This window comes from Jaculus jaculus, chromosome 9, assembly GCF_020740685.1.
Source record: "Jaculus jaculus isolate mJacJac1 chromosome 9, mJacJac1.mat.Y.cur, whole genome shotgun sequence".
In the NCBI taxonomy this organism is placed as follows: Eukaryota; Metazoa; Chordata; class Mammalia; order Rodentia; family Dipodidae; genus Jaculus; species Jaculus jaculus.
Genome location: NC_059110.1, coordinates 83,183,293 through 83,209,691, shown reverse-complemented (window position 1 = coordinate 83,209,691; position 26,399 = coordinate 83,183,293). Strand labels below are relative to the sequence as shown.

Here is a 26,399-nt window from a genome sequence, read left to right as displayed (position 1 = left end):
ATGTACCTGAAATAAAAATGATTTTAGGCTAATAGGGTTGTAGTAGTTTAACCAAAAAAAAAAGGTTTGTTTTTTTTTTTTTTGAGGCTGGAAAGATGGCTTAGCGGATAAGGTATTTGCCTACAAAGCCAAAGGACCCAGGTTTGATTCCCCAGGACCAATATAAGCCAGATGCACAAGGTGGCACATGTGTCAAGTTTGCTTGCAATGGCTGCAGGCCCTAGAATGCCCATTCTCTCTCTACCTGCTCATTTCAATCTCTCTCTCAAATAAATAGTGCTGGGTGTGGTGGCACATGCCTCTAATCCCCAACACTTGGGAGGCAGAGGTAGAAGAATTGCTGTGAGTTTGAAGCCACCCTGAGGCTACATTAATTCCAAGTCAGCCTGGACTAGAGCAAGACTTCACCTTAAAAAAATTAGTAAATAAATGAAAGAGGGCTGGAGAGATGGCTTAGCAGTTAAGGCATTTGCCTGCAAAGCCTAAGAACTCATGTTTGAATCTGCAGGTCCCACGTAAGCCAGACACAATGACACAAGTGTGCAATGCTGCACCTGCCCACAAAGGGGTGCATGTATCTGGAGTTCCTATGTAGTAGCTGAAGGCCCTGGCATGCCCATTCTCTCCCCACCCTAATAAACAAATTAAAAAAAAGTTTTCAAAGATAGGACAAAAATCAACAAATGTAACAAAAGTGAACTTTTACATTTAAAATTAAAATTAAGCTGGGTGTGGTGGCATATGCCTTTAATACTCGGGAGGCAGAAGTAGGATTGCTGTGAGTTCAAGGCCACCCTGAGACTACAAAGAATTCCAGGTTAGTCTGGGCTAGAGTGAAACCCTATATTGAAAAAACCAAAATAAGTAAACAAATAAAATTAAAATTAAACACATCACCACCACCAATAATTAAATTTTGCAGCATGCAATAACTGTGCAAGTGAACACATAAGAACAGATCAATTCATTTCTCCATAGAATCCAGAAGGAAATCTAGCTCCTTTGCAGATAAAGGAGTTCTACAGTTTGGTGATATAGCAAGAGCTACCACACTTACATGGCACTACTCACAAGGCCCACAGTACCACAACAATGAGGAAAATAAATTTCGGCAGAAGGTACTTCATACATGCCAGATTTTAAAATGTAACTATAATTAATAAAATAATTAACTTCTGTCCAAAATAAACATGAAGACAAAAAGAAAAAAAACCACTATTTTCCATCATCATGGCCCCAGCCATTAGAACATACTATAAAAATAAATAAATAAAGAGCCAGGATTGGTGGGTGGCACATGCTTTTAATCCCAGCACCTAGGAAGCAGAGGTAGGAGTATTACCATGAGTTCAAGGACAACCAGAAACTACATAGTATAAATTTCAGGCTATTTTGGGCTAAAGGGAGATCCAGTACCAAAAAAAACCCTGAAGAACCAAGAAATTTCTTTAAAAAGAAATATAAAATGACACAACTAGGAACACACAATGTACAGTTGGCTTACCATCACCCTGCATGTCTGAAGTCCATAGTGTCAGATTATCACGTAACAACTGCATGATAAGCGTAGAGTCCTTATAGCTTTCTTCACTCAGCGTATCCAGTTCTGCAATTGCATCATCAAAAGCTGCTTTTGCCAACCTAAAATAAATGCATAAAATATTAAATTGAAAAGTAGGTACCAAACCAGGTGTGGTAGCGCACGCCTTTAATCCCAGCACTTGGGAGGCAGAGGTAGGAGGATCGCCGAGAGTTCGAGGCCACCTTGAGACTGCATAGTGAATTCCAAGTCAGCCTGAATCAGAGTGAGACCCTACCTCAAAAAACAAAAAACAAAACCAAAAAAAAAGGTACCAGACTACAATTACAGCAATGAAACAGGTATTAATTGCTTAAAGTTGGAATTAAAATATTTAGAGTACCTGGGATTTTTTGGTGGTGGTCTTTTAAGTCAGAGTCCTCTTTTGTAAACCAACACTACTTGAAATCCCAATGCTATCTGGGTACAGTATGCATGTCTGTAATCCTAGCACTGAAGTAGAGGCAGGAGGACCTGAGCTAGCATACTGAATTCATAATCAGCCTGGGCTACATAAAACCTGGTCTAAAACCAATCAACCAACAACTAGCCCACTAGTCAACCAATGAAGCTACTCCCTTATATCACAACATATACAAAAATTAACTCAAAAATGGGCTGGGAATGTAGCTCAGTGAAAGAATACCTTGTTTGAAATTGGCATGGCCCTGGGTTTGATCCTTTGCAACATATATACAAAGTAAGGTAAAATTAGAACAGTTTCCATACACCACTGATACTATAACATTTGTCAGATAGCAAACAAGGTATGTTTACTAAAAGGTTATTATCAAAAGCATGCCTAAATCATGTCTGTAATTCTAGAATTAGGAGGCTGAGTTCCACATCACTCTGAGGTAGAGTAAGACCTACAGAGGTCTTACTGGAGACAGCTCAGCCATTAAGGCACTTGTGTGTAAACCCTAATGATGTGAGCTCAATTTCCCAGTACCAACATAAAGCCAGATGCACAAAGTGGCACATGCGTTTGTGGAGTTTGTTTGCTGTGCCTAGAGGCCCTGGCGTGCCCATTCTCTCTCTCTCTCTGCTTGCAAATACAATAGAAAACAAACACAAACAGGGCTGGGGGGAAAAGCTTAGCAGTTAAGGGGCTAGACTGCAAAACTGAAGGGCCCAGGTTCGATTCCCCAAGACACACGTAAGCCAGATGCACAAGGTGGTGTGTGCTTCATTTGCAGCAGCTGAAGGCCCTGGTGAGCTCATTCTCTATCTGCCTCTCTCTCTCTATCCCAAATATAAAGGAAGCACACATACTCAAAATACAGCCAGCTGTGATGACACATTCTAATCTCAGCTTTGAGGGGCAGAGGCAGAAGGATTGTTGTGAGTTCAAGGACAGCCTGAGACTCCATAGTGAATTCAAGGTCAGCCTGAGCTACAGAGAGACCTACCTCCAAAAACCAAAGTTTCCCAGCCTAGGCTAGATAATGACACCCTGTGGGGTGGGAGGAGAGAAGATAACCTGGAACTGGATGTAGTAGCATGCACTCTTATTGCAGTACTGAGATGACAGGGAAACTCTGGAGTTCACTGGTTGGCTAATCTAGAGTAATTAGTGAGCTTTAGCTTCAGAGACCCTATCTCAAAAGACTACAATGGTAACTGGGATGGAGAGAAGATAGATCTGTGGTTAAAGGCACTTGCTTGCAAAAGTCTGATGGCCCAGGTTCCATTCCCTTGTACACATGTAAGCCAGATGTACATGTGGAGTTTGTTTGCAGTGGCAAGTTGTTCTGGTGCACCCATTCTCTCTCCCCTTGCATTTTCTTTTAAAAAAGAGAGTATGAGCCGGGTGTGGTGGCGCACGCCTTTAATCCCAGCACTTGGGAGGCAGAGGTAGGAGGATCACCATGAGTTCGAGGCCACCCTGAGATTACCTAGTGAATTCCAGGTCAGCCTGGGCTAGAGTGAGACCCTACCTTGAAAAACCAAAAAAAGAAAAGAAAAGAAAAAGAGAGTATGAGGGCTGGAGAGATGGCTTAGCAGTTAAGCGCTTGCCTGTGAAGCCTAAGGACGCCGGTTCAAGGCTCCATTCCCCAGGACCCACGTTAGCCAGATGCACAAGGGGGCGCATGCATCTGGAGTTCGTTTGCAGTGGCTGGAGGCCCTGGCGTGCCCATTCTCTCCCTCCCTCTCTCCCTCTCTCTCTCTCTCTGTTGCTCTCAACTAAATAAATAAAAATGAACAATAAAAAAAAAGAGAGAGTATGATGGACAGCAAGCTCTGGCCTCTATACGTGCATGCACACACACAGCTCATGACAACTAAGGCAGATGTTGAGTAGGAACTGGGTAAGAGGTTAATGGGTATGTGAATATGACCAAAACATATGAAACTCAAAGAATAAAAGCAGCAGCAGCAGAGGACATTGGCTTTGGCAAGCAATTAGGATGGCTTCTTTGGATGATCTGTTTTGCTTTTTTGTTGTTGTTTTTTGAGATAGGGTCTCACTCTGGCCCAGGCTGGCCTGGAATTCACTATGTAGTCTCAGGGTGACCTCAAAGTCATGGGTCATCCTCCTACCTCTGCCTTCCAAGTGAGTGCTGAGATAAAGGCATGAGCCACCAAGCGTGGCTTGTTTGGCTTTTTGATGAGGGCAATTATATGTCAATGATTACATACTTTTCATTTAAAGAAAATATTTAATATTTAAAGAAAATACAGTAAAATTTTAAAATTCTGTAGTCTCTTTCTCCTAAATTGTTGAAGGTTGTCATTCTGCTTGTTTGTGTTGGGGGAGGGGCTCACTTCTGTAGCCCAGCCTGAATATACTTTGAGGCAATCTTCCTGCCTCAGGCTCCAGAGTGCTGGGATTACCAGGTTTGTTCCATCTACAGCCCCAGCCCCTACAAACATAAATTAGTAACAGATTCTCTTCAATCTACCAAGATTAAGTTTTTCTCATCAACACCACTGTCCTGTTATTCCAGTACACTGAGATGTGTCTGGTCTCTGTATTAAAACCCTGATTGTGAGCAGCCTACAAAACTAATCCAAATAAAGACATATCTTTTCCTCTGGGACGTTGTGTACTTCATTTTTTAAAAATATATTTTAGTTATTTATTTGAGAGAGAGAAAGAATATATGGGTGTGCCAGGGCATCAGCCACTATAAATGAACTCCAGATGCGTGTGCTCTCTTGTGCATCTGGCTAACGTGGGTCCTGGAGAGTCGAACCGGGATCCTTTGGCTTTGCAGGCAAATGCCTTAACCGCTAAGCCATCTCTCCAGCCCTACACTTTATTTTGAGAGCTTTTGTTCTCCACAACTTACCTGCAGGCACGGTCGGGGGAATTAAGAATTTCATAGTAGAATACGGAAAAGTTGAGAGCAAGACCTAAACGAATAGGATGCGTTGGTGGAAGTTCTGTCATTGCAATATCACTAGCAGCTTTGTAAGCCACAAGGCTGTTTTCTGCAGCTTCCTTCCTGTCATTTCCTGTAGCAAACTCTGCCAGATACCTGTGGTAGTCCCCTTTCCTGTAATAAAACAAATCCAAACACAAGAATTAGAGACAATACCTTTAAAAATATCAATGCTTTTCTAATACAAATACACTTAATAAATGTTTGTAATAATTTTATAAACCATTTCAGAAAAGATCAGTTCAGTTTCTTTAATGACTTCATATTAACACTGACATTGACTGAACCAAAAAAAAAAATCACCCACTACTAAAAACAGAAAAGTAGTTAAAAGGAATACTACTTACTTATTAAGCACAAAATAAATTTTTGTTGTTGGGAGTATCAGGAATTGAACCTAGGACTTCAAGTATGTGAAATGCTATCACTGAGCTATTTTCAACCCTCAATTTTTCTCTATATAAAAGATTAGATTGTGAAATGTACAGCTAGGACCAAGAAAGCCACAAAAACCCAAGAAAGGCCCAGCCTGGTGGCACATGCCCATAATCTTAGCACTCTGGAGGCAGACAAGTAGATCCAGAAATCTTGATGGCAGCCTAATGTACGCAGGGAGTTTCAGGACACCCAGGGCTATATAGCCACACCACACTTTCAAACTAACTGCAAAAAAGTAAACCAACCAAGCAAATTATATATATACATATATACTGACAATGTTAATTACTCATAAGCCATGTATGACTAAATATTTTTAAGAATCACTCCTCCCAGGTAACTAACGTTCTACCTATTATTAAGCAATTATCTTAAATGGCAAACTTTTAATCTTACATTTCCTTTCTAGTATAGAACCTACATTTTATAATAGAAAACCTTGGACTCGCCAGTGTTAGCTGCTGGAATGAGGTGTTTGTCCAGTACATCCAGAATGTCACAACAGATTAATTTTAGCTCAGTCTCAACCTGTAGAGGCAAAAAACCAAATTAAGTTCTATGAAGTATATGCATACAAATCTCTTTAAAGAGCATTAAACAGAACACACATCTATCTCTTCCCAAACATCCTCCCCATGCCACTCCACTCCTGGCTTGACTAAAAGCAGACAAAACTTGTGTTTAGGCTGAGCATGATGGTGCACGCCTTTAATTGCAACTCTAAGGAAGCAGAGTTAGGAGGGTCACCATGAGTTCAAGGCCACCCAGAGACTACATAGTGAACTCCAGGTCAGCTGCGGCTAGAGCAAGACTCCACCTCAAAAAAGCAAACCAGCATCCACAAGGCATGACCCACCATCTCCATGGGTTTGACCTGCATCCCCAACAAGGAGAGCCTTTTCGGAAAAGGAGTAGAGAAGAGGGAAAGGATGGTACCAACATGTATTGTTTACATACTAAGTATGTCCATCTCTAATTAAAAAACACCTGTTTTTGTCTTCTTAAAACACACATACACATGTTATAAAAATGCCAATGAAGGCAGGCATGGTGGCACAGGCCTTTAATCCTTGAGATCAGGAGGCAGAGGTAGGGGGATCACCTTGAGTTCGAGGCTACCCTAAAACTACATAGTGAATTCCAGGTCAGCATCATCTAGAGTCAGACCTTCCTTGAAAAAAAACAAAATAAACAAACAAACAATTGCCAATGAGTAACTCTGAAAGCCAAGCACATACGAATTTCCATTATAAGGTAACAACTGTAACTTCTACTCTATGGGAGAAAATCAAAGTGACTATGCAAACACTTACCCCAAAGGCCACCAGCTTAGAAGGTTTGAACCCAGGCAGACTGTCTCAGGAACTTACATTCTAGTATGTTTCAACAACCACTCACTTTATGGTAGAGATCCATCATCAGTATAGCAATAAAAAGTCTTTAGGCCAAAGTAAATATTGGTTTATAATGCCAAAATTAAATCATATTTCTTTTGTTTTAATAAATGGAACACTTCATGAATTTGCGAGTCATCCTTGTGCAGGGGCCATGCTAATCCTCTCTGTATCATTCCAATTTTAGTATATGTGCTGCTGAAGTGAGCACTAAACAGTACTTCTTAATGCATTCACCTTTCTTTTTATTTTCTGCTAATTCAGATACGCTTTAACCTACCCAGTACATTGTAAAAATTTCTCCCATGGCTGGAGAAATGGCTCAGCAGTTAAAAGCAGGCTTGCCTGCAAAGCCTAATAACCCAAGTTCGACTCCCCAGTACCCAAGTGACTCCCCAGTACCCAAGTAAAGCCAGATGCACAAAGTGGTGTGTGCACCTGGAGTTCATCTGCAGCAGCTAGAGGTCCTGGCATGGTGGCACACACTTTAATCCAGCACCCAGGAGGCCAAGGCAGGAGGATACCCATGAGTTCAAGGCCAGTGGGGCTAGAGAGAGATATCCTACCTTGAAAAACCAAATACAGGTTCTCCCATTTATTCTTCTATAACCCTGTCCTAATTCTACGTAATACTAGCTCTTTTCTGAATAAACTACCCCTTCTCCTGAATGTTTTCAAGTACAGATCGAGTAACTATGCCATGATCCTGGGTCCTTACATACTGAACACTCCCTAAGTCAAACCTCTCCTCAAAAATCTCATACTGAGTTTCTGTCACCAATATGTATCTATGCATTTCTCCTTCATTCACCAAGTAACTACAGCCTATGTCTCCAATATCTGATGCTGTACCAAGGTATCATCCATCATAGCTCTCTGATCTACCTACCTAGTGAACTTCTATGACCTTCACATTTCAATACCCTTAATCTTTTGTCATATACGAGCAGTGTTAAATTCTAACATTCTAGGGCTGGAAAGATGACTCAGCTTTGCCTGCAAAGCCAAAGAACCCAGGTTGAATTCCCCGGGACCCACATAAGCCAGATGCACAAGGTGGCACATGCGTCTGAAGTTCGTTTCCAGCAGCTGAAGGCCCTGGCAAGCCCATTCTCACTTTTCTGTCTGCCTCTTCCTCTCTCTCTCAAATAAATAAAATATAAAATAATTTTTAAATTAAAAAAATTAACAGTCTGTTCTTGAACTATAATGTCCTTTTTTAGTTCTTTACTCATTCTTCAGGGGCTCATTAAGAACTCAGACTCTTCACCCAATCTCGTCCCAGATTATCAGTATTTACCTTGCTTCCATTTCTTACTTAGCACAAAATTCTCAAAATCTAGCTGCTTATGGACATTTCTTCAATACCTGCACACTTCTCCTTTACTCATCCCCCAACACTTGGTTACTACACCAAGCTATATTCATTGCACCAGCATATTTGAATTGTAATAGTAATAGCAATCCCAACTTAACACTTTTTTTTTTAACAAAACTTCTTTCATTTATTCTTATATATGCAAGACAAGGTCTCTTGTAGCCAGAACAGGACTCCAACTTACTATAGCTGTTTTTTATGTCGTGCTAAGGGCAGAACTAAGGACTTCATGCAAGCTAGACAAGCTCGCTACCAACTGAGCTACACCTAGCCCCCAATTTACCTCCTTCTATTAAGATTTAAGTCACACAGACTTGTTTTCTCATCTACAAATTGAGATACCTTTCCAGAGGCTTTTTATTTATTTACTTTTTGGTGGCAGAAGTGAACAAACCCAGGGCCTTATGCATGATGGGTAAGAGTTCTACAACTAAGCAACCAAGCCCAGTGTCCAAAGCCCTGATACGTGAGTGTAAACATAAAAATTCACTATAGTCAGGGGTGGTGGCACATGCCTTTAATACCAACACTCAGGAGGCACAGGTAAAATGATTGCTGTGAGTTCAAGGCCACTCTGAGACTACACAGTGAATTCCAGGTCAGCCTGGGCTAGAGTGAAAACTTACTTTGAAAAAAATTTTTTTCACTAAAATATAATATGCACTTTACAAATATAAACAAAAAGTATATGCTAGGTGGTAACCCAAAATATACAATATCTAAGTCTAAACCCAAATTATTTAAGCTATACTCCTGAGATTTAAGCCAGATACTTACAAGAAAGAAGTTTCCTTTTCCTTCCAGATATTTTCAAGTATAAACATAAAAGGCAAAATCAGGACATACGCTGGTGAGATGGCTTGGTGGTTAAAGGACGCTTGCAAAGCCAAAGGCTGCTAGCCCAATACCCATGATGTAAAGTTATTTAAAAGGGGCCCTGGCATCCCCCCCATAAAAAATTTTTACATTTAGGAACTAACAACCATACCCATCAATTCTGTCATAAATACAGCAACATCTGCTATTGCTATAGCTTGGATAAAGGTCCCCCAATGTCTCTCTTTGCTACCTGGCTCATTATATAAGGAGCTTTGCTGTTGAGCATGCACCCTTGTCATCAGTATGCAGAAGCTAGAGTCCAGGCCAATCATGAACATGAATCTCTAAAACTGTAAACAAAAATAAACCTTTTCAGGCTGGAGAGATGGCTTCGTGGTTAAGGCACATGCCTGTGAAGCCTAAGGACCCAGGTTAGATTCTCAATGTCCCACACAGGCCAGGTACACATGGTGGTGCATGTGTCTGGAGTTTGTTTACAGTGTCTAGAGGCCCTGGTGTACCCACTCTCACTCACTCACTCACTATTTCCTTCCCTCTCCCTCCCACTGTCTATAGCAAATAAATAAAATTAAATATTTTTTTAAAAATAAACCTTTTCACCCAATGTGATGGACCATGCCTTTAATCTCAGCACTCCAGAGACTGAAATGGGAGGGTCACCATGATTTTAAGGCCACCCTAGGCTAGAACAAAAACCCCCAAAATAAATAACAAATGTTTTCATATATTAATAAAAAGAGAGCTTTCCATATTAAAACAGAATGAGGGTTGCTAGAGAGATGGCTTAGCAGTGAAGGTGCTTGCCAGAAAAGCCAAAGGACCCAGGTTCCCCAGCACTCATGTTCAGCCAGAGACACAAGGTGGTACATGTGTCTGGAGTTCATTTGCAGGGGCTAGAAGCCCTGGAGTGCCCGTTCTCCTTCCCTCTCTGCTTCTCTCTCTCAAATAAATATTTTAAAAAAGGAACAATACCAAAATTGTAAATTAATTTGTTAGCACACCTATTTCTAAAACAGCACTATTTTAAAAAGTACACTCTTGGGCTGGGGAAAATTGCTCAGTGGTTAAGGAGTTTGCCTGTGAAGCCCAAGTTCAATTCCCCAGGACCCACATAACCCAGATGTACAAGGGGCACATGTGCCTGGAGTTCATTTGCAGTGGCTGGACACCAGGTGCACCCATTCTTTTTCTCTGCCTCTTCCTCTCTCTCTCAAATAAATAAATAAAATAATAAAAATATACATACATATACACACATTCTCAGGTACATGATGGTTCCTGACTGTAATCTCAGCACTTAAGAGGCTGTGATAGAAGTGATCCTGAGCTAGAGTGATACCCTGCCTAAACAAACAAAGTAAAATCACAGGAACCAGAAAAGTGCTTGCCATGTGGACCAAAGTGGGGATCCCCAGCTTCCACATAAAAGCTGTATAGGGGGCTGGAGACATGGTATAGCAGATAAGGCATTTGCCTGCAAAGCCAAAGGACCTCGGTTCAAATTTGCCAGGACCCATATAAGCCAGATGCACAAGGTGGGGCATGCATTTGGAGTTCATTTGCAGTGGCTGGAGGCCCTGGGATGCCCATTCTCCCTCCCTCCCTCTCTCACTGTCTGCCTCTTTCCCACTCTTGCAAATGAAGAAATAAAATTAAAAGACAACCGATGTCCATCTCTGGAAACCACACAAATCCAATACAAGCATGTACACACACACAAAATAGAATCTGAAAAAAATCTGTAACTGTGTAACAATCTCACCATTTGCCGATATTCCCGAATCATTTTCAGCTTGTCCTCTCCTCCTTTGTTTTCCTCTTTCTGTTCAATGCTGCTGATTATTCTCCAGGACGCTCTTCTGGCTCCAATCACATTTTTATACGCAACAGATAAGAGGTTTCTTTCTTCAACTGTCAGCTCCACATCCATCCCTGCTACTTTCTTCATTGATTCCACCATTTCTATATAGAAAAGGTAAAATCAGACTAAAATTTACAAAATTTTGTTAACCTATCCCTTTACACGTTATCTTTTTCTGGCCAGGCTAACAGAAAACATGAATTTTTTGTTTTGTTTTGTTTTGTTTTTTGTTTTTCGAGGTAGGGTCTCACTCTAGCCCAGGCTGACCTGGAATACAGGGCGATTCTCCTACTTCTGTCTCCTGAGTGCTGGGATTAAAGGCATGTGCCACCACGCCCAGCCTATGACATAATTTTTAAAAACAACCCTAGCACTCCAGAGCTGATGCAAAAAAGACTGGGCCAAATTTGGGTCAACCCTGATGAGCACCTGGCCAGCCAAGGCTACATAGCAAGATGCTGTCTTAAAAGAGGGGGGTCTGTGGCTAGAGAGATGGCTTAGTGGTTAAGGCACTTGCCTGCAAAGCCAAAAAGGATCCAGTTTTAACTGTCCAGGTCCCATGTAAGCCAAGATGGAGGTGGCACATGTATCTGGAGTTCATCTACAGTGGCTGGAGGTCCTGGTGTGCCCATTCTTTCTCTCTCTCTCTCTCTCTCACTAATAAATAATATTTTTTGAAAGGGGAATGTGTGGAGAGATGACTTAGCAGTTAAGGAATTTGCCTACAAAGCAAAAGGACCCACGTTCTTACCCAGCACCCATGTAAAGCCAGGTGCCAGATGCACAAGGTAGTGCATATGTCTGGAATTCATTTCGGTGGCTGGAGGCCCTGGCACACCCATTCTCACTTTCTCTCCCTTTGCCACTATCTCTAAAAATATTTTAAAAAAAATAAAGAAGAACAGAAGAGATAGTTTATCAGTAGAGCATAAAAACACTAGGGCCAACCCAAAGAACTGCAAACAGATTTTTTTTTTAAGTTTTTTGAAGTACGGTCTTACTCTAGTCCAGGCTGATCTGGATTCACTATGTACTCTCAGGGTGGCCTCAAACTCACAGCAATCTTCCTACTTCTGCCTCCCAAATCCTGGATTAAAGGTGTGCCTGACCACACCAAGTATAATAGAGAATTTTTGTTTTTACAAGCTAGGGTCACACTTTAGCCCAGGCTAACTAGGAACTCTGCAGTGTCCCAAGCTGGCCTCAAACTCACACAGAGATCCTCCTACTTCTGCCTCCTGAATGCTGGGATTAAAGGTATACATTACCATGCCCAGCTTTCAAAAAGACAACTGTTTTTTTTAGTTTCTTCAACAGCCTCACTCTGGCTAAGGCTGACCTGGATTCACTATTGTAGTCTCAGCGTGGCCTCGAACTCATAGAGATCCTACCTCTGCCTCCCCAGTGCTGGGATTAAAGAAGAGTGCCACCACACCCAACTCAATTTTTTTATTTAAATGTTCATGTGGTTTATGTCAGATCTGGAGAGTCAAACATGGGTCTGTAGGCTTCGCAGGCAAGTGCCTTAACCCCTAACCCATTTCTGCATCCCTCAAAAAGGGAATTTTAACAACAAAAAAAGTTCATATAATCACCAAAACTAATATTGAGTTAAGGTAGGCATGATGGTTTGTAATCAAAGCACTCAGGAATGTGAAGGAAAAGGACCTCAAATTAGAAGACAGCCTAAGCTACAGGGAGACCTTTACTAAAATAAACCAAGCTTTACCTATAATCCTAGCCTGCCAGAGTTTTAGTGAGCTCAAAGACAGCCTAGACTATATCAGGCCTTGTGTAACCCCTCCCAAAGAAAATAGTACACTTATGAATTCACTTGATGATATAATTTTTAAAGGTTTTTTTTTTATTTATTTGAGAGCAACAGAGAGAGGCAGAGAAAGACAGAAAGAGGGAGGGAGAGAGAGAATGGGCATGCCAGTCTCTCCAGCCACTGCAAACAAACTCTAGATGTGTGCACCCCCTTGTACATCTGGCTAATGTGGGTCCTGGGGAATTGAGCCTTGAACCAGGGTCCTTAGGCTTCATAGGCAAGTGCTTAACCACTAAGCTATCTCTCCAGCCCATAATATTTTAATATATAACTTTTATTTAATTTATTTGAGCATGAGAGAAAAAAGCAGATGGACAATGGGTATTCCAGGGCCTTCAGCCACTGCAAACAAACTCCAAAGGCATGCTCCACCTTGCGCATCTGGCTTATGTTTCCTGGGAATCGAACCTGGGTCCTTTGGCTTTGCAGATAACAGCCTAACAGCTAAGCCATCCCTCCAGGCCTGATGGCACAATTTTTGATGATTTTACTATTTGTTATCACTAGGTGAGGTAAGCAAAAAGGAGTCCAGATAATCCTTGGGCTATCCCTAGAAAAAATATGAAATATGAAGCCAGGCGTGGTGGCGCGTGCCTTTAATCCCAGGAGGCAGAGATAGGAAGATTGCAGTGAGTTTGAGGTCACCCTGAGACTACAGAGTGAATTCCAGGTCAGCCAGGGATAGAGTGAGACCCTATTTCAAAAAGCAATGAAGCCGGGCATGGTGGTATATGCCTTTAATCCCAGCACTCAGGAGGTAGAGGTAGGAGGATCGCTGTAAGTTTGAGGCCACCCTGAGACTCTATAGTGAATTCCAGGTCAGCCTGGGCTAGAGTGAGACCCTACATTGAAAAACCAAAAAAAGACCAAAAAGCAATGAAATATAAAAGCTTTAGAAAATCTAAAACAGTTCAACCAATACTAACTGAATGAGGGAAATGGTGCTTTTAGAAAGCTCTTAATACCATCATTACCAAATAGCTCTCCAACTTTTACTGATTCAGATTCTCTGGTGACAAGACATAGCATCTGCATTTTAACAAGCATTCTTAGCATACAATAATAGCTTATGCAGGGCTGAAGATAAGGGACTTGCCTGCAAAGCCAAAGGACCCAGGTTCAATTCGCCAGGACCCATGTAAGCCAGATGTACAAGTGGACAAGCGTCTAGAATTTGTTTGTAGTGGATGGAGGCCCTGGCACACCCATTCTCTCTATCTGCTTCTCATTCTCTCTCTCAAAAAGAAAAACAGAATATTTTAAAAATAGCTTATGCATAAGCACATCTTTTTTTTTTAGTACTTTTTTTTGTTTTTTAATTTTATTTATTTGAGAGCGACAGACAAAGAGAGAAAGACAGATAGAGGGAGAGAGAGAGAGAGAGAGAATGGGCATGCCAGGGCTTCCAGCCTCTGCAAACGAACTCCAGACGCGTGCGCCCCCTTGTGCATCTGGCTAACATGGGACCTGGGGAACCGAGCCTCAAACTGGGGTCCTTAGGCTTCACAGGCAAGCGCTTAACCGCTAAGCCCCCATAAGCACATCTTAACAGTTAAGCAGACAATGACTTTATGAAGCACTACCTCATGGTATGTTGAAGTGGATTTAACAGCTCAAGTCTATAATTATAACCTAAGCAATTAGTAGGCTAAGGCAGTGAGTTCAAGGATGGCATTAAACTAACACTCCACCTGCTTCCATTTCCCCATTACCTTGGGGCTGAGATAACAGGTGTGCCTGTTCATGCCTGACCCTTTTTGTTCCTGTCCTCAACCCTCAAGCAAGCACCTGTAGTCCTCTGATTTCGCTGGTGTGTGGGTGTGTGCATGCAACAGAGGTTTTATTCGTTTGTTTTTGTAGAGGTCAGGTATCACTCTAACCTGGCAAACCTGGAACTCATTCTGTAGCCCACGCTAGTCTTCAACAGCTATTCTCCTAACCTAGCTTCAGTGCTGGGACTCTCCACCTCATTTTTATTTATTTATTTGTTTATTTATTTATTTATTTTATTTGAGAGCGACAGACACAGAGAGAAAGACAGATAGAGGGAGAGAGAGAGAATGGACGCGCCAGGGCTTCCAGCCTCTGCAAACGAACTCCAGACGCGTGCGCCCCCTTGTGCATCTGGCTAACGTGGGACCTGGGGAACCGAGCCTCGAACCGGGGTCCTTAGGCTTCACAGGCGAGCGCTTAACCGCTAAGCCATCTCTCCAGCCCTCCACCTCATTTTTGAGGCAGGTTTTCTCTCCCTGAATCCAGAGCTTAATGATTCAGCTAGCCAGAAAGTATGAGGGGATCCCATCTCTGCTTCCCCAGCACTAAGATTACAGGCACATGCTAACATGCTCAGCATTTATGTGGGTGCTGGTGATCCAAACTTGGGTCCTTACACTTGCACAGCAAAAACTTTTATTCATTGATCCATGCCCCCAACAACCCTAGCATTTCACTTTGAATGGAGGGCTGTGGAGGGAGGGGTCCCAAGTTCTAGTTTCAGATAGAAAGACTCAATCAAAAATAGGGGGTGGACACTTTGGGTAGAGAACCTTTCTCTTTTCAGATGGCAGTGACCTTGGGATGACTCAGAAGGCATCATGGTGCTAAAAAGAAGTGACAGGAATGCTCAGCACTGCAATATCACTATGACACCTTCCAAGGCTCAGGGTCTATTGTGAAAGAGGTGGTAGAAAGAATGTAAGAGCCAAAGAAGGGTAGGACTCCTTACAACATGCTCCTCCAGACCCAAGATGGCCTGGATAGCCATGACCTCAAAGTGCCTCATGATAGGAGGAAAAGATCATGACATCAAAATAAAACAGACTGAGATGGGGAGGGGATATGATGGAGAATGGAGTTTCAAATGGCAAAGTGGGGGGAGGGAGGGTATTACCATGGGATATTGTTTACAACATGGAAGTTGCTAATACCTTCACTTAAACATCTATGAAGCAATGCACAAAGAACTGTATTGTGATAAAACTACAGAAACACCAAAAATAAATAGATAGCATACATAGACTAACGGCCAGGCATAGTGGCACATGCCTTTAATCACAGCACTTGGGAGTCAGAGGTAGGATCACCCTGAGTTCGAGGCCACCCTGAGACTACATATTGAATTCTAGGTCAGCCTGAGCTAAAGTGAAACCCCCACCAAAAAAAACTGAAAAACTACAGAAAGAGCAGTTGTCCTTTTATTAAATAACAGCTTTGACACATAAAAATACCATAACAATCTACAAATTTGAAGTATACATTTAATGCATTCACAGAATATCCAAAGAGTTTGACAACAGAAAATCAATTTTTTTTTTTTTTTTTTTTTTTTTTTTTGGTTTTTCAAAGTAGGGTCTCACTCTAGCCCAGGCTGACCTGGAATTCACTATGTAGTCTCAGGGTGGCCTCAAACTCACAGTGATCCTCCTACCTCTGCCTCCCGAGTGCTGCCACTAAAATCGAACTCCAGACACTTGTGCCACCTAGCAGGTATATCCAACCTTGTGCTTGCCTCACTTTTGCCGTATTTGGCTTACATGGGATCTAGAGAGCCAAACATGGATCCTTAGGCTTTGCAGGCAAGTGCCTTAACCACTAACCCAACAAAGCCACCTCTCCAGCCCAATTTTTGAACATTTTTTATCATTTCAAGAAATGGGTACAAGTGAGAGGTCCTGCTTCAGTAAGTAAGGTGAAAAGGAAGGCAACCAATGTCTGTCTTTGGTTTCCACACACACCCACACACCACAACCATACAAAAAAATCAAACGGGCTGGAGAGGTGACTTAGCGGTTAAGGCGCTTGCCTTCAAAGTCAAAGGACCCAGGTTGGATTCCCCAGTACCCACATAAAGCCATGTGTCGAGAGTTCATTTGCAGTGGTTAAAGGCTTTGGTGCACCCATTCTCTCTCCCTCCCAACCTCCCCCCCATATATATGTATGTACACATACAAACATACACACACATATAAACACGTGTTCTCCTCTCTCATAAATAAATATATTAAGGCCAAGGAGGCCCCTGATGCCCACAAAACAACACAGACAACTGCCAACGCTCTTGGTTTCCCAGTAAGAATAGATGGTAAATAAAAGCCTACTATTGAAGATTCCACATACTTGGGCTGCAAGGCCTCACTCAGAAATCTTGCTGTAGCTGAGCTGAAAACCTCCTCCACATAGACCAGCTGACAGAAAGCTGGAAAAAGCTATGCTGTATGCAGTTCAATGAGAGAGAGAGAGAGAGAGAGAGAGAGAGAGAGAGAGAGAGAGAGAAATCACCAGTGAAGATACTCAACAGTGGACACTGCAAGCCTTATGTTTGGCCAGCCAGGCCAAATGAGCCAATGGGGCAACAGTGACATGTGTTATGGGAAAAACCAACTGCTCTCTAATTGGACTGGAGGCTTGCTTCACAGGAGGAAATGCATGCCTGATATTGAAAAACCTATGTCAAGGGAAGTTGTGAGCCCTTGGGGTGTAAAGCCTGCTGATGTCTGGCTAAATGAATATACTATACTATGCTCACCACACTGCCTAGTAAGCAATTCTCTTAATGTTCATACCCATATATTAATGCTACTCTCTGGTTACAGCAGCTTCTCTTTTCAGATGGCAGTGACCTCAGGAATGATTCAAAAGGCCCCATAGTACTGAGAAGAAGTAACAAGAGGAGTGCTCAGCCCTGAAACATAGGTATCACACCTTCCAAGGCTCAGGATCCATTGCGGAAGAGGTGGTAGAAAGAGCCAAAGGAAGGGTAGGACTCCTTCAATGCAATCTTCCAGACATAAGACCATCAAAATAGGAGGAAAAAATGATTAACATCAAAATAAAAGAGGGGGGCAGGCGTGGTGGCGCACACCTTTAATCCCAGGACTTCGGAGGCTGAGGTAGGAGAATCCCTGTGAGTTCAAGGCCATCTGGAGCCTACAGAGTGAATTCCAGGTCAGCCTGGGCTAGAATGAGACCCTACCTCAAAAAACCAATAAAGGCAAGCTAGGAGGCATGGTGGTGGCACATTTTCAATCCCAGCACTCAGGAGGCAGAGGTAGGAGGATCCCTATGAATTCAAGGTCAGTCTGAGACTACATAGTGAATTCCAGGTCAGCCTGGACTACAGTGAGACCCTACCTCAAAAAAACAAAAAGAAAAAAAACAGGTATCATTGAGATGCTGTCCCATGCATGCAAGCAAACAACGAGGGGCTATGTGTCAAACAGTGGTACAGATAGCACTTATAGCAGGTATAAACCGAGTGGAATTCCCAACACCAGAAAAAAAGACAAAGATGTAAAAGGCTTACTCTGAGCAGGGTGTGGTGGCACATGCCTTTAATCCCAGCACTAGGGAGGAAGAGGATCACCATGACTTCAAGGTCAGCCTGAGACTACATAGTGAATTCCAGGTCAGCCTGGGGCTAAATAAAGATCCTACCTTGAAAAAAACAACAAAAAAGAAAAAATCCAATAATGAAGCATATGCCTTTTACCCTAGTACTTTAGCAGTGAGATCCTGCCTCAAGGGGGGGAAAAAAGGCTTGCTCTCCTATCAACAGGGTATTCAGCCTCCCAGCAAGCTTGATTCTCCCATGCACATCCTACCTGGATATAGAGGTTTTAATCTTACAGAGAAAAAGAAAATACCTAAAAGTGGACATGTTTCTACCAACTAAACTGACAGACTACTATTAAGTTTGTTTAGAAAAAAAAAAGTTTGTTATTTATTTGTGGGGGGGAAGGGGGGGAAGGGTGGGCAAAACAGGGCTTCCAGCCTCTGAAATGTGCCACTCTGTGCATCTGGCTTTATGTGGGTATTGGGGAATCAAACTCAGGTCCTTAGAATTTACAGGCAAGTGCCTACCACTAAGCCATCTCTCCATCTCACCCCCCCCCATCATTTTTTTGGAGACAAAGCCTGTATTTCCAATTGCTGGGATGACAGGCATATGCTACCACACCCAAGAGTGCTCATAGAAGAAAGCCCTGTCCAAACACTAAAGAACACAGGAAGGGAAGAAAAGGACATAGCATCATAAAATGGTTTTCCAGGAAGGGTGGAAAGATATCTTAATGGATAAATGCTTCCCTAAGTAGTTTGGATGCCCAGCACCCACATAAAAGGCCAGGTGTGGGGCCAGGGAGGTGGCCCAGTGGATAAAATGCCTGCCATACAAGTTTGAGTACCTGAGTTCAGATCCCCATCACACAGAAAGCTGGACACAGGAAAGCATGTGTAATCCTAGTCATGCCCATGGGCCAAAAGAAAAGCAAAAGACAGTTGAACCCATAGAAGCCCAGGGGTCAGGTACCCTGGTGAATGCAGTGAAGAATTTGAGACCCTGCCTCAAAGGAGGTAGAAAGAAAAAACTTGACACTTGAAGCTATCCTCTGCCCACCATACATGCATGTGATGTGGGATGCTTGCACCTGCACTCATACATGAACAACAAACAAATAAAAAACAAGCATAAATAAATACCTACCACCTCAATATTCAGTAAGCCAAGGAAGGAGTCTGGCCATGACTTCTAGGCCACTGTGGGCTACAGAACAAGAGAACAAGTTCCGTATCAGCCTGATCTAAAGTGAGACCTTGCCTCAAGAGGAAAAGAAAAGAAAAAGGATGCCGGGCGTGGTGGCTCACGCCTTTAATCCCAGCACTAGGGAGGCAGATGTAGGAGGATAGCCATGAGTTCAAGGCCACCCTGAGACTACAGAGTTAATTCCAGGTCAGTCTGGACCAGAGTGAGACCCTACCTCGAAAAAACATACATACATAAAAGAAAAGAAAAAGGAAGAGGAGGAGAAGAATGGGCTAGAAATGGCTTAGCAATTAAAGGTACTTGCTTGCCAACAGCCTAGGATCAGTTCCCCAGTACCCAAGTAAAGACAGATGCAAGTGGAGCCAAGAGTACCTAGTACACTCATATTCTCTTTCTTTGTTGCAAACAAGCAAACCAAAATATTTTTTAAAAATGCAGAATGCCGGCTCATGCCTTTAATCCCAGCACTTGGGAGACAAAGGTAGTAGGATTCCTATGAGTTCGAGGCCACCCTGAGAATACAGACTGAATTCTAGGTCAGCCTGGACTAGAGTGAAAAATCTACCTCAAAAAAAAAAAGTGGAGAAGTACTGAGAAAGAAACCTGACATGAATCTAGCTTTCAGTCATGGATGTGTTACTCAGCTTCTCATTGCTGGGACAAAATACCCAACAAAATCAGTTAAAGGGGCCTGAGGAGATGGCTCGGCAGTTAAAATGGCCTTGCTTGCAAAGCTGCTGGCCTGGATTCAATTTTTCAGTACCCATGTAAAACCAGATGAACAAAGTGACACATGCTTTGGGAGTTCATTTGACCGAGTACCTGCCCTGCAAGCATAAGAAACCTAACTTTGGACCTCCTCCCCTTACATGAATGTAAAAGACAGGAGTGGCAGCACATGCCTGTAATTGCAGCACTAGGGAGGCAGACCTGAGTTCTACATCAACCCAGGACTACATAGTAAGTTCCAGTTTAGTCTTGGGGGGAAAGGGAGAGAAACAAAACAAGAACAGGAACAGGCTGGAAAGATGACTCTGCTAGTAAAAGCACCTGCTAAGTAAGCATATGAACCTGAGTCAATACCCAGCACCTACATTTTTTAGAGATTTTTAAATTTTCTTTTTAGAGAGAGAGAAAACAGGGCCTCAGCCACTGCCATCACATTCTAGATGTTTGCAAGTGCTCATGTGCAACCCTGTGCTTGCCTCACCTTTGTGCATCTGGCTTACATGTAATCTGGAGAGTTGAACATGAGCCCTTAGGCCTTGCAGGCAAACACCTTAACCACTAAACCATCTCTGAGCCTCCACTACACACACACACACACACACACACACACACACACACACACACACTGGTTTTCAAGATAGGGTCTCACTCGCTCAAGCTGACCTAGAATTCACTATGTAGTCTCAGGGTGGCCTCAAATTCACAGCAATCCTCCTACCTCTGCCTCCCAAGTGCTGGGATTAAAGGTGTTCACCACCACATGCGACACCACTTAATTTTTTTTTTCTTTTTTTTTTAAATTTTTATTTATTTATTTGAGAGCGACAGACACAGAGAGAAAGGCAGATAGAGGGAGAGAGAGAGAATGGGCGCGCCAGGGCTTCCAGCCTCTGCAAACGAACTCCAGATGCGTGCGCCCCCTTGTGCATCTGGCTAACGTGGGACCTGGGGAGCCGAGCCTCGAACTGGGGTCCTTAGGCTTCACAGGCAAGCGCTTAACCGCTAAGCCATCTCTCCAGCCCACCACTTACATTTTTTAAATTAAAAACAAAGGGTTGGAGAGATGTCTCAGTGGTTAAAAATAAGTACTTGCTTGAAAAGCCTGCCAGTCCAGGGTTCAATTCACCAGTGCCTACTACATAAAGCCAGATGCACACAGTGATACAGGCATTATACTTTTGCTAAAAAAACAAATGCTTCTCATTGCCAGGCGTGGTGGCTCATGCCTTTAATAATCCCAGCTCTCAGGAGGCAGAGGTAATCAAAGCTAACATTTAGTGTCATGTGAATAGGCTATAGTAGTCATGATTTGTCAATTGTGGGAAAAAATTATTATTTTATTTATTTATTTATTAAATAATTATTTATTATTATTCCATATATATACTGTGAAACTATAGGGGTATTGCATTTACAGAATTCTTTTTTAAAACTTTTATTTATTTTCAAGCAGAGAGAAAGAGAGAGAGAAGAGACACAGAGAATGGGAGGATCAACATGAGGCCCCCCCTGAGACTACGTAGTAAGTTCCAGGTCAGCCTGAGCTAGACTGAGACCCCTACTTCAAAAAACAAGTTGGGTGTGGTGGCGCACACCTTTAATCCCAGTGAGACCCTACCAAACTTAAAAACTTCTGCTGTGGGTTCTTAAGGTACCTGAAACTTAAGCCTTCACTTTGTGTGTGTTTGTGTCTGTCAATCGCTTTTATTTTGGATTCAGGTATAGGCAATCCCCTGAATTCCAGGAAGAGCAAAACCTCACAGAAAACCCTAAGATCAGAGTATTTATGTATGACTTCCTCATGACAGTAAGGCAGCACCCTGGAGGAGAAGTGATCATCTTTGAACCAGATTAATTCCCTACAGTGATGACAATGAGGACTTGTCAGACCACCCTGCAAAACCAGAACCAAGATAATGATCAACCAGACTACTTCTCAACCAATACTGTTGTACTACATGCATAGATCTTAACCCTTGTCTCAATGCTTCCTCTATATAAACTCAAGACTCACATCAGGCCAGAGATGGACCTGTGTTCACTGGATTCCTTTATTTGTTTCTCCTACCAATGTGGCCACAGTGAATGAATTCCTCTCCAGCACAGTGGGAACAGGGTGACTGAACGTAGTCTGTCGGGGCTGCCAGAACGTGGGCTTTTGCCTTAAAAACTCCAGTTATTGGGCTGGAGAGATGGCTTAGTGGTTAAGCGCTTGGCTGTGAAACCCTGGTTCGAGGCTCGATTCCCCAGGACCCACGTTAGCCAGATGCACAAGGGGGCACATGCGTCTGGAGTTCATTTGCAGTGGCTGGAGGCCCTGACGTGCCCATTCTCCCCCCCCCCCCGCCTCTTACTTTCAAATAAATAAATAAACATAAAACCAAAAAAATTTTTTTTAAAAACTCCAGTTATACACCCAAGGTAAACTGTTTTCATTGTGTAAACATACCTGTAACCCCAGCACGTGGGTGACTCAGATAGGAGGATCAGAACTTTAAGGTTATCAACAGCTACAGCCAAGTTGGAGGCTAGCATGGGATGCAAGACCTTGTCTCAGAAGAAGGAGGAAGAAGATGAAGAAGAACAGAAGTGAGGAGGAAAGGGGGAGACTGGGCTTGGGGTTGGGGTTGGCATGCCTTTAACCCTATCATTGGGAGACTGAGAGATGCAAAGATCACTGTGAACAAGGCCAACCTGTACTACAGAGTCAAACGTTGTTGTAAAAGAACAAATTAGGAGCCAGGTGTGCTGGTGCATGCCTTTAATCCCAGCACTCAGAAGACAGAGGTAGGAGGATCACCCTGAGACTAGAGCTAGAGTGAAACCCTACCTCAAGAAACCAAAAAAAAAAAAAAAAAAAAAAAAAAAAAGGGCTGGAGAGATGGCTCAGTAGCTGCCTACAAAGCCTAATGACCTAATTCCCCAGTACCCACATAAAGCCAGATGCAAAGTGGCACGTGCATCTGGAGTTCATTTGCAACAGCTAGAGAACATGCACCCTCACTGCCCACTGCTTGCAAATAATGAAAATAACTTTAAGGGCTGGAGAGATGGTTTAGTGATTAAGGCACTGTTGCCTGCAAAGCCTAAAGATTCAGAGTAAATGCCCCAGTACCCACATAAACAACATGTACAAGGTGGCACATGAATCTGGAATTCATTTGCAGTGGCTTTTGGTCCTGGTATTCCCATTCTCTCAACTAAGTAAAATATTTTTTAAAATTTATTTTTTTAAAAAAGGGTAGCCAGAGCTGGGCATGGCGGCATACGCCTTTAATCACAGCACTCGGGAGGCAGAGGTAGGAGGATCATCGAGTTCGAGGCCACCCTGAGACTACACAGTGAATTCCAGGTCAGCCTGGGTTAGAGATCCTACCTCAAAAAAAAAAAAAAAAGGTAGCCAAGCAAGATGGCACACACCTTTAATCCCAGCACTCAGGAGGCAGAGATAAAAGGATCACTGTGAATTCAAAGTCAGTTTAAACCTACAAACTATAGTGAATTTCAAGTCAGCCTGGGGCCACAGCAAGACCCTACCTCAAAAAAGTAAATAAAATAAAATAAGGACTGGAGAGAGCCAGGCAAGGTGGCACACGCCTTTAATCCCAGCACTCTGGAGGCAGAGGCAGGAGGACTGCTGTGAGTTCGAGGCCACCCTGAGACTCCATAGTGAATTCCAAGTCAGCCTGGGCTAGAGTGAGACCCTATCTCGAAACCCCCCCCCCCAAAAAAAGGGCTACATAGATGCCTCAGCAGTCAAAGTGCTTGCCTGTGAAGCCTAAGGACCCAGGTTCAATTCCCCAGTACCCACATAAGCCAGATGTGCAAGGTGACACATCTGCAGTGAGTGGAGGCCCTGGCACACTCATTCTCACCTTTCTCTCAAATAAATATTTGTTCAAAAACCGGGGGGAAAAAAAGCTGGACATGGTGGCACATGCCTTTAATCCCAAAATCCCAGCATTTGGAAGGTAGAGGTAGGACAATCACTATGAGTTCAAGGCCACCCTGAGATTACATATCAAATTACAGGTCAGCCTGGACTAGAGTGGAACCCTACCTTGAGAAAAAAAAAGAAAAAAAAAAACCTGGAGTGGTGTCGCACACCTTTAATCCCAGCACTCATGAGGCAGAGGCAGGAAGATCGCCCTGAGACTACATAGTGAATTCCAGGTTCAGCCTAGGCTAGAGTGATGGGGGGGGGGCAGCCAAGTATGTTGATGCACGCCCTTAGCCCTTAATCTCAGCATTCGGGAGGCAGCTGCAGAAGGTTGCTGTGAGTTCAAGGCCACCCTAAGACTACAGAGTAAATTCCAGGCTAGCCTGCACTACATCAAGACCCTACTTCAAAAACAAAGGGGTAGGGGTATAACGTCTGCTGATGTCTGGATAAATGTATATACGTTTATCAAACTGCCCAATAAGCACTTCACTTAATGTTCATGCCGTTATATTCATGCTACTCTCACTTTTGGTAGAGAATCTTCTCTTTTCAGATGACAGTGACCTTGGGACAACTCAGAAGGTATCATAGTGCTAGAAAGAAATGACCGCAGTGCTCAGTACTGCAGTATGTCTATCACACCTTCTAAGGCTCAGGGTCCATTGCGAAAGAGGTGGCAAAAGAATGTAAGAGCCAAAGGAAGGGTAAGACTCCTTACAACATGCTCTTCCAGATACAAAATGGCCTGGATATCCACGACCTCACAATCCCTGACACTACCTACACAAGATCATCATCATAAAAGGAGGAAAAAAATCATGACATCAAAATAAGAGAGACTGGAGGGGATATGATGGAGAATGGAGTTTCAAAGGGGAAAGTGGGGGGAAGGAGGGTATTACCATGGGGTATTTTTTATAATCATGGAAGTTAATAAAAATTTGAAAAAATAATGGAGGGTTGACCTGGATATCCATGATCTCACAGTGACTGACACTACCTACACAACACCATAATAGGAGGAAAAGATCATGACATCAAAATAAGAGACTGAGAGGGGAAGGGGATATGATGGAGAATGGCGTTTCAAAGGGGAAAGTGGGGGGGAGGGGCATTACCATGGGATATCACTTATGATCATGGAAGTTGTTAATAAAAATTAAATTTAAAAAAAAATTTTAAGAAGGAATACCATGGGGGAAAAAAAAAAACAAAAGGGGGCAGTCTGGAAAGATTCCCCAGTACCTATATAAAACCAGATGCACAAAGTGGCACATGCATCTGGAATTTGTTTGCAGGGGCTGGTGGCCCTGGCATGCCCATTCTCTTACTCTCTCAAATAATTTTTTTAAATGCCCCAGGCATGGTGGTACACTCCTTTAATCCCAGCACTCAGGAGGCAGAGAAAGGATTGCCCTGAGTTGAAGGCCAGCCTGGGAAACAATGAATTTCGGGTCAGCTTGGGCTGGAGTGAACCTCTACTTTAAAAAACCAAAAATATAGAAAACATACAAATGGGTGGTATACCCAAATTGTTTTTGTTTTTGTTTTTGTTTTCAAACAGGGTCCCAGGTAGCTCAGGCTGGCAGGTAACTTTAATTTAATTGTCTGTCTTTAGTGATGACTTGCCCTCCTAGTAAAAGGTACACAACCACATAGCTCTTTTCTATCTCTCATAAATTTGGAAAATCAGTTCCGGATATCTTTACTCTCCCAGGCCCAAACCTGTAATCACAACTTATATAATGGAGGCAGGAGGATAACGATTTCAAGGCCAGCCTCAGCTACATAATGGAGTGTGAAGCCAGCCTGAGCTATCTACACCTAGTTTAAAACTGTAAAAATGGGTGGAATTTTCTGAACAGAGCTAGAGAACTAAGAGAATGGTAAGCACCTAGGCATAGTAGTTAATAGTGGATGGAATTATCACAAAGTTTTATTATTACAGTAAGTTTTACTTTCAGACAGTTTTTTCTTTCCATTGGTTTGAAACAGGATCTGTGTGCAGCCAAACTAGCTTCCAATGCAGAGTTTTTCAGCCTCACCATCCTAAGGAGCCAGGCTTACATGTGCACCACCATGTTCATCTGAAGTATGTTCTATTTAAGTTTGGGGGCGGTGCCACTTTTTGCATCTGGCTTTTCATAGGTACCAAGAAACTGAACCTGGGCCAGAAGGTTTTGAAAGCAAGCACCTTCAACCACCCAGCCATCTCCCAGTGCTGAAAATTAAGTATTTTATGACAATTTTATGGAACTGCAGAGGTGGCTCAGGGAATAAAGGACACTTACCACACAAGCTTGAGGATCAGAATTCAGATACCCAGTACCCACATAAATCTAGGGTATGGTGCTATACACCCGAAATCCCAGCACTCAGGAGGTAGAGAAGAGGATACTCAGGACAAGGGGATAACTACCCAAATCACCAAGTTCTGATTTCAAATTAAACCCTACCACAGTAAATGTGAGTAAAT

The 26,399-nt window shown here is 42.8% G+C and overlaps 1 protein-coding gene and 1 non-coding gene across 2 annotated transcripts in view; both read right to left on the bottom strand.

Moving 5' to 3' along the window:
• The window catches only part of Ywhae (tyrosine 3-monooxygenase/tryptophan 5-monooxygenase activation protein epsilon), a 54,056-nt gene that overhangs the window by 13,461 nt on the left and 14,196 nt on the right, over positions 1–26,399 (bottom strand). Inside the window, exons 2-5 of the mRNA XM_004667862.3 lie at positions 10,781–10,980; positions 5,828–5,934; positions 4,876–5,082; positions 1,505–1,641 (exon numbers count right to left, since the gene is read on the bottom strand). Coding sequence (XP_004667919.1) covers positions 1,505–1,641; positions 4,876–5,082; positions 5,828–5,934; positions 10,781–10,980 — 651 coding nt within the window. The remainder of the gene's footprint in view (positions 1–1,504; positions 1,642–4,875; positions 5,083–5,827; positions 5,935–10,780; positions 10,981–26,399) is intronic.
• On the bottom strand, positions 6,905–7,011 carry LOC123463712. Its single transcript, XR_006639102.1, has one exon. It is a non-coding gene; the product is annotated as a U6 spliceosomal RNA (small nuclear RNA).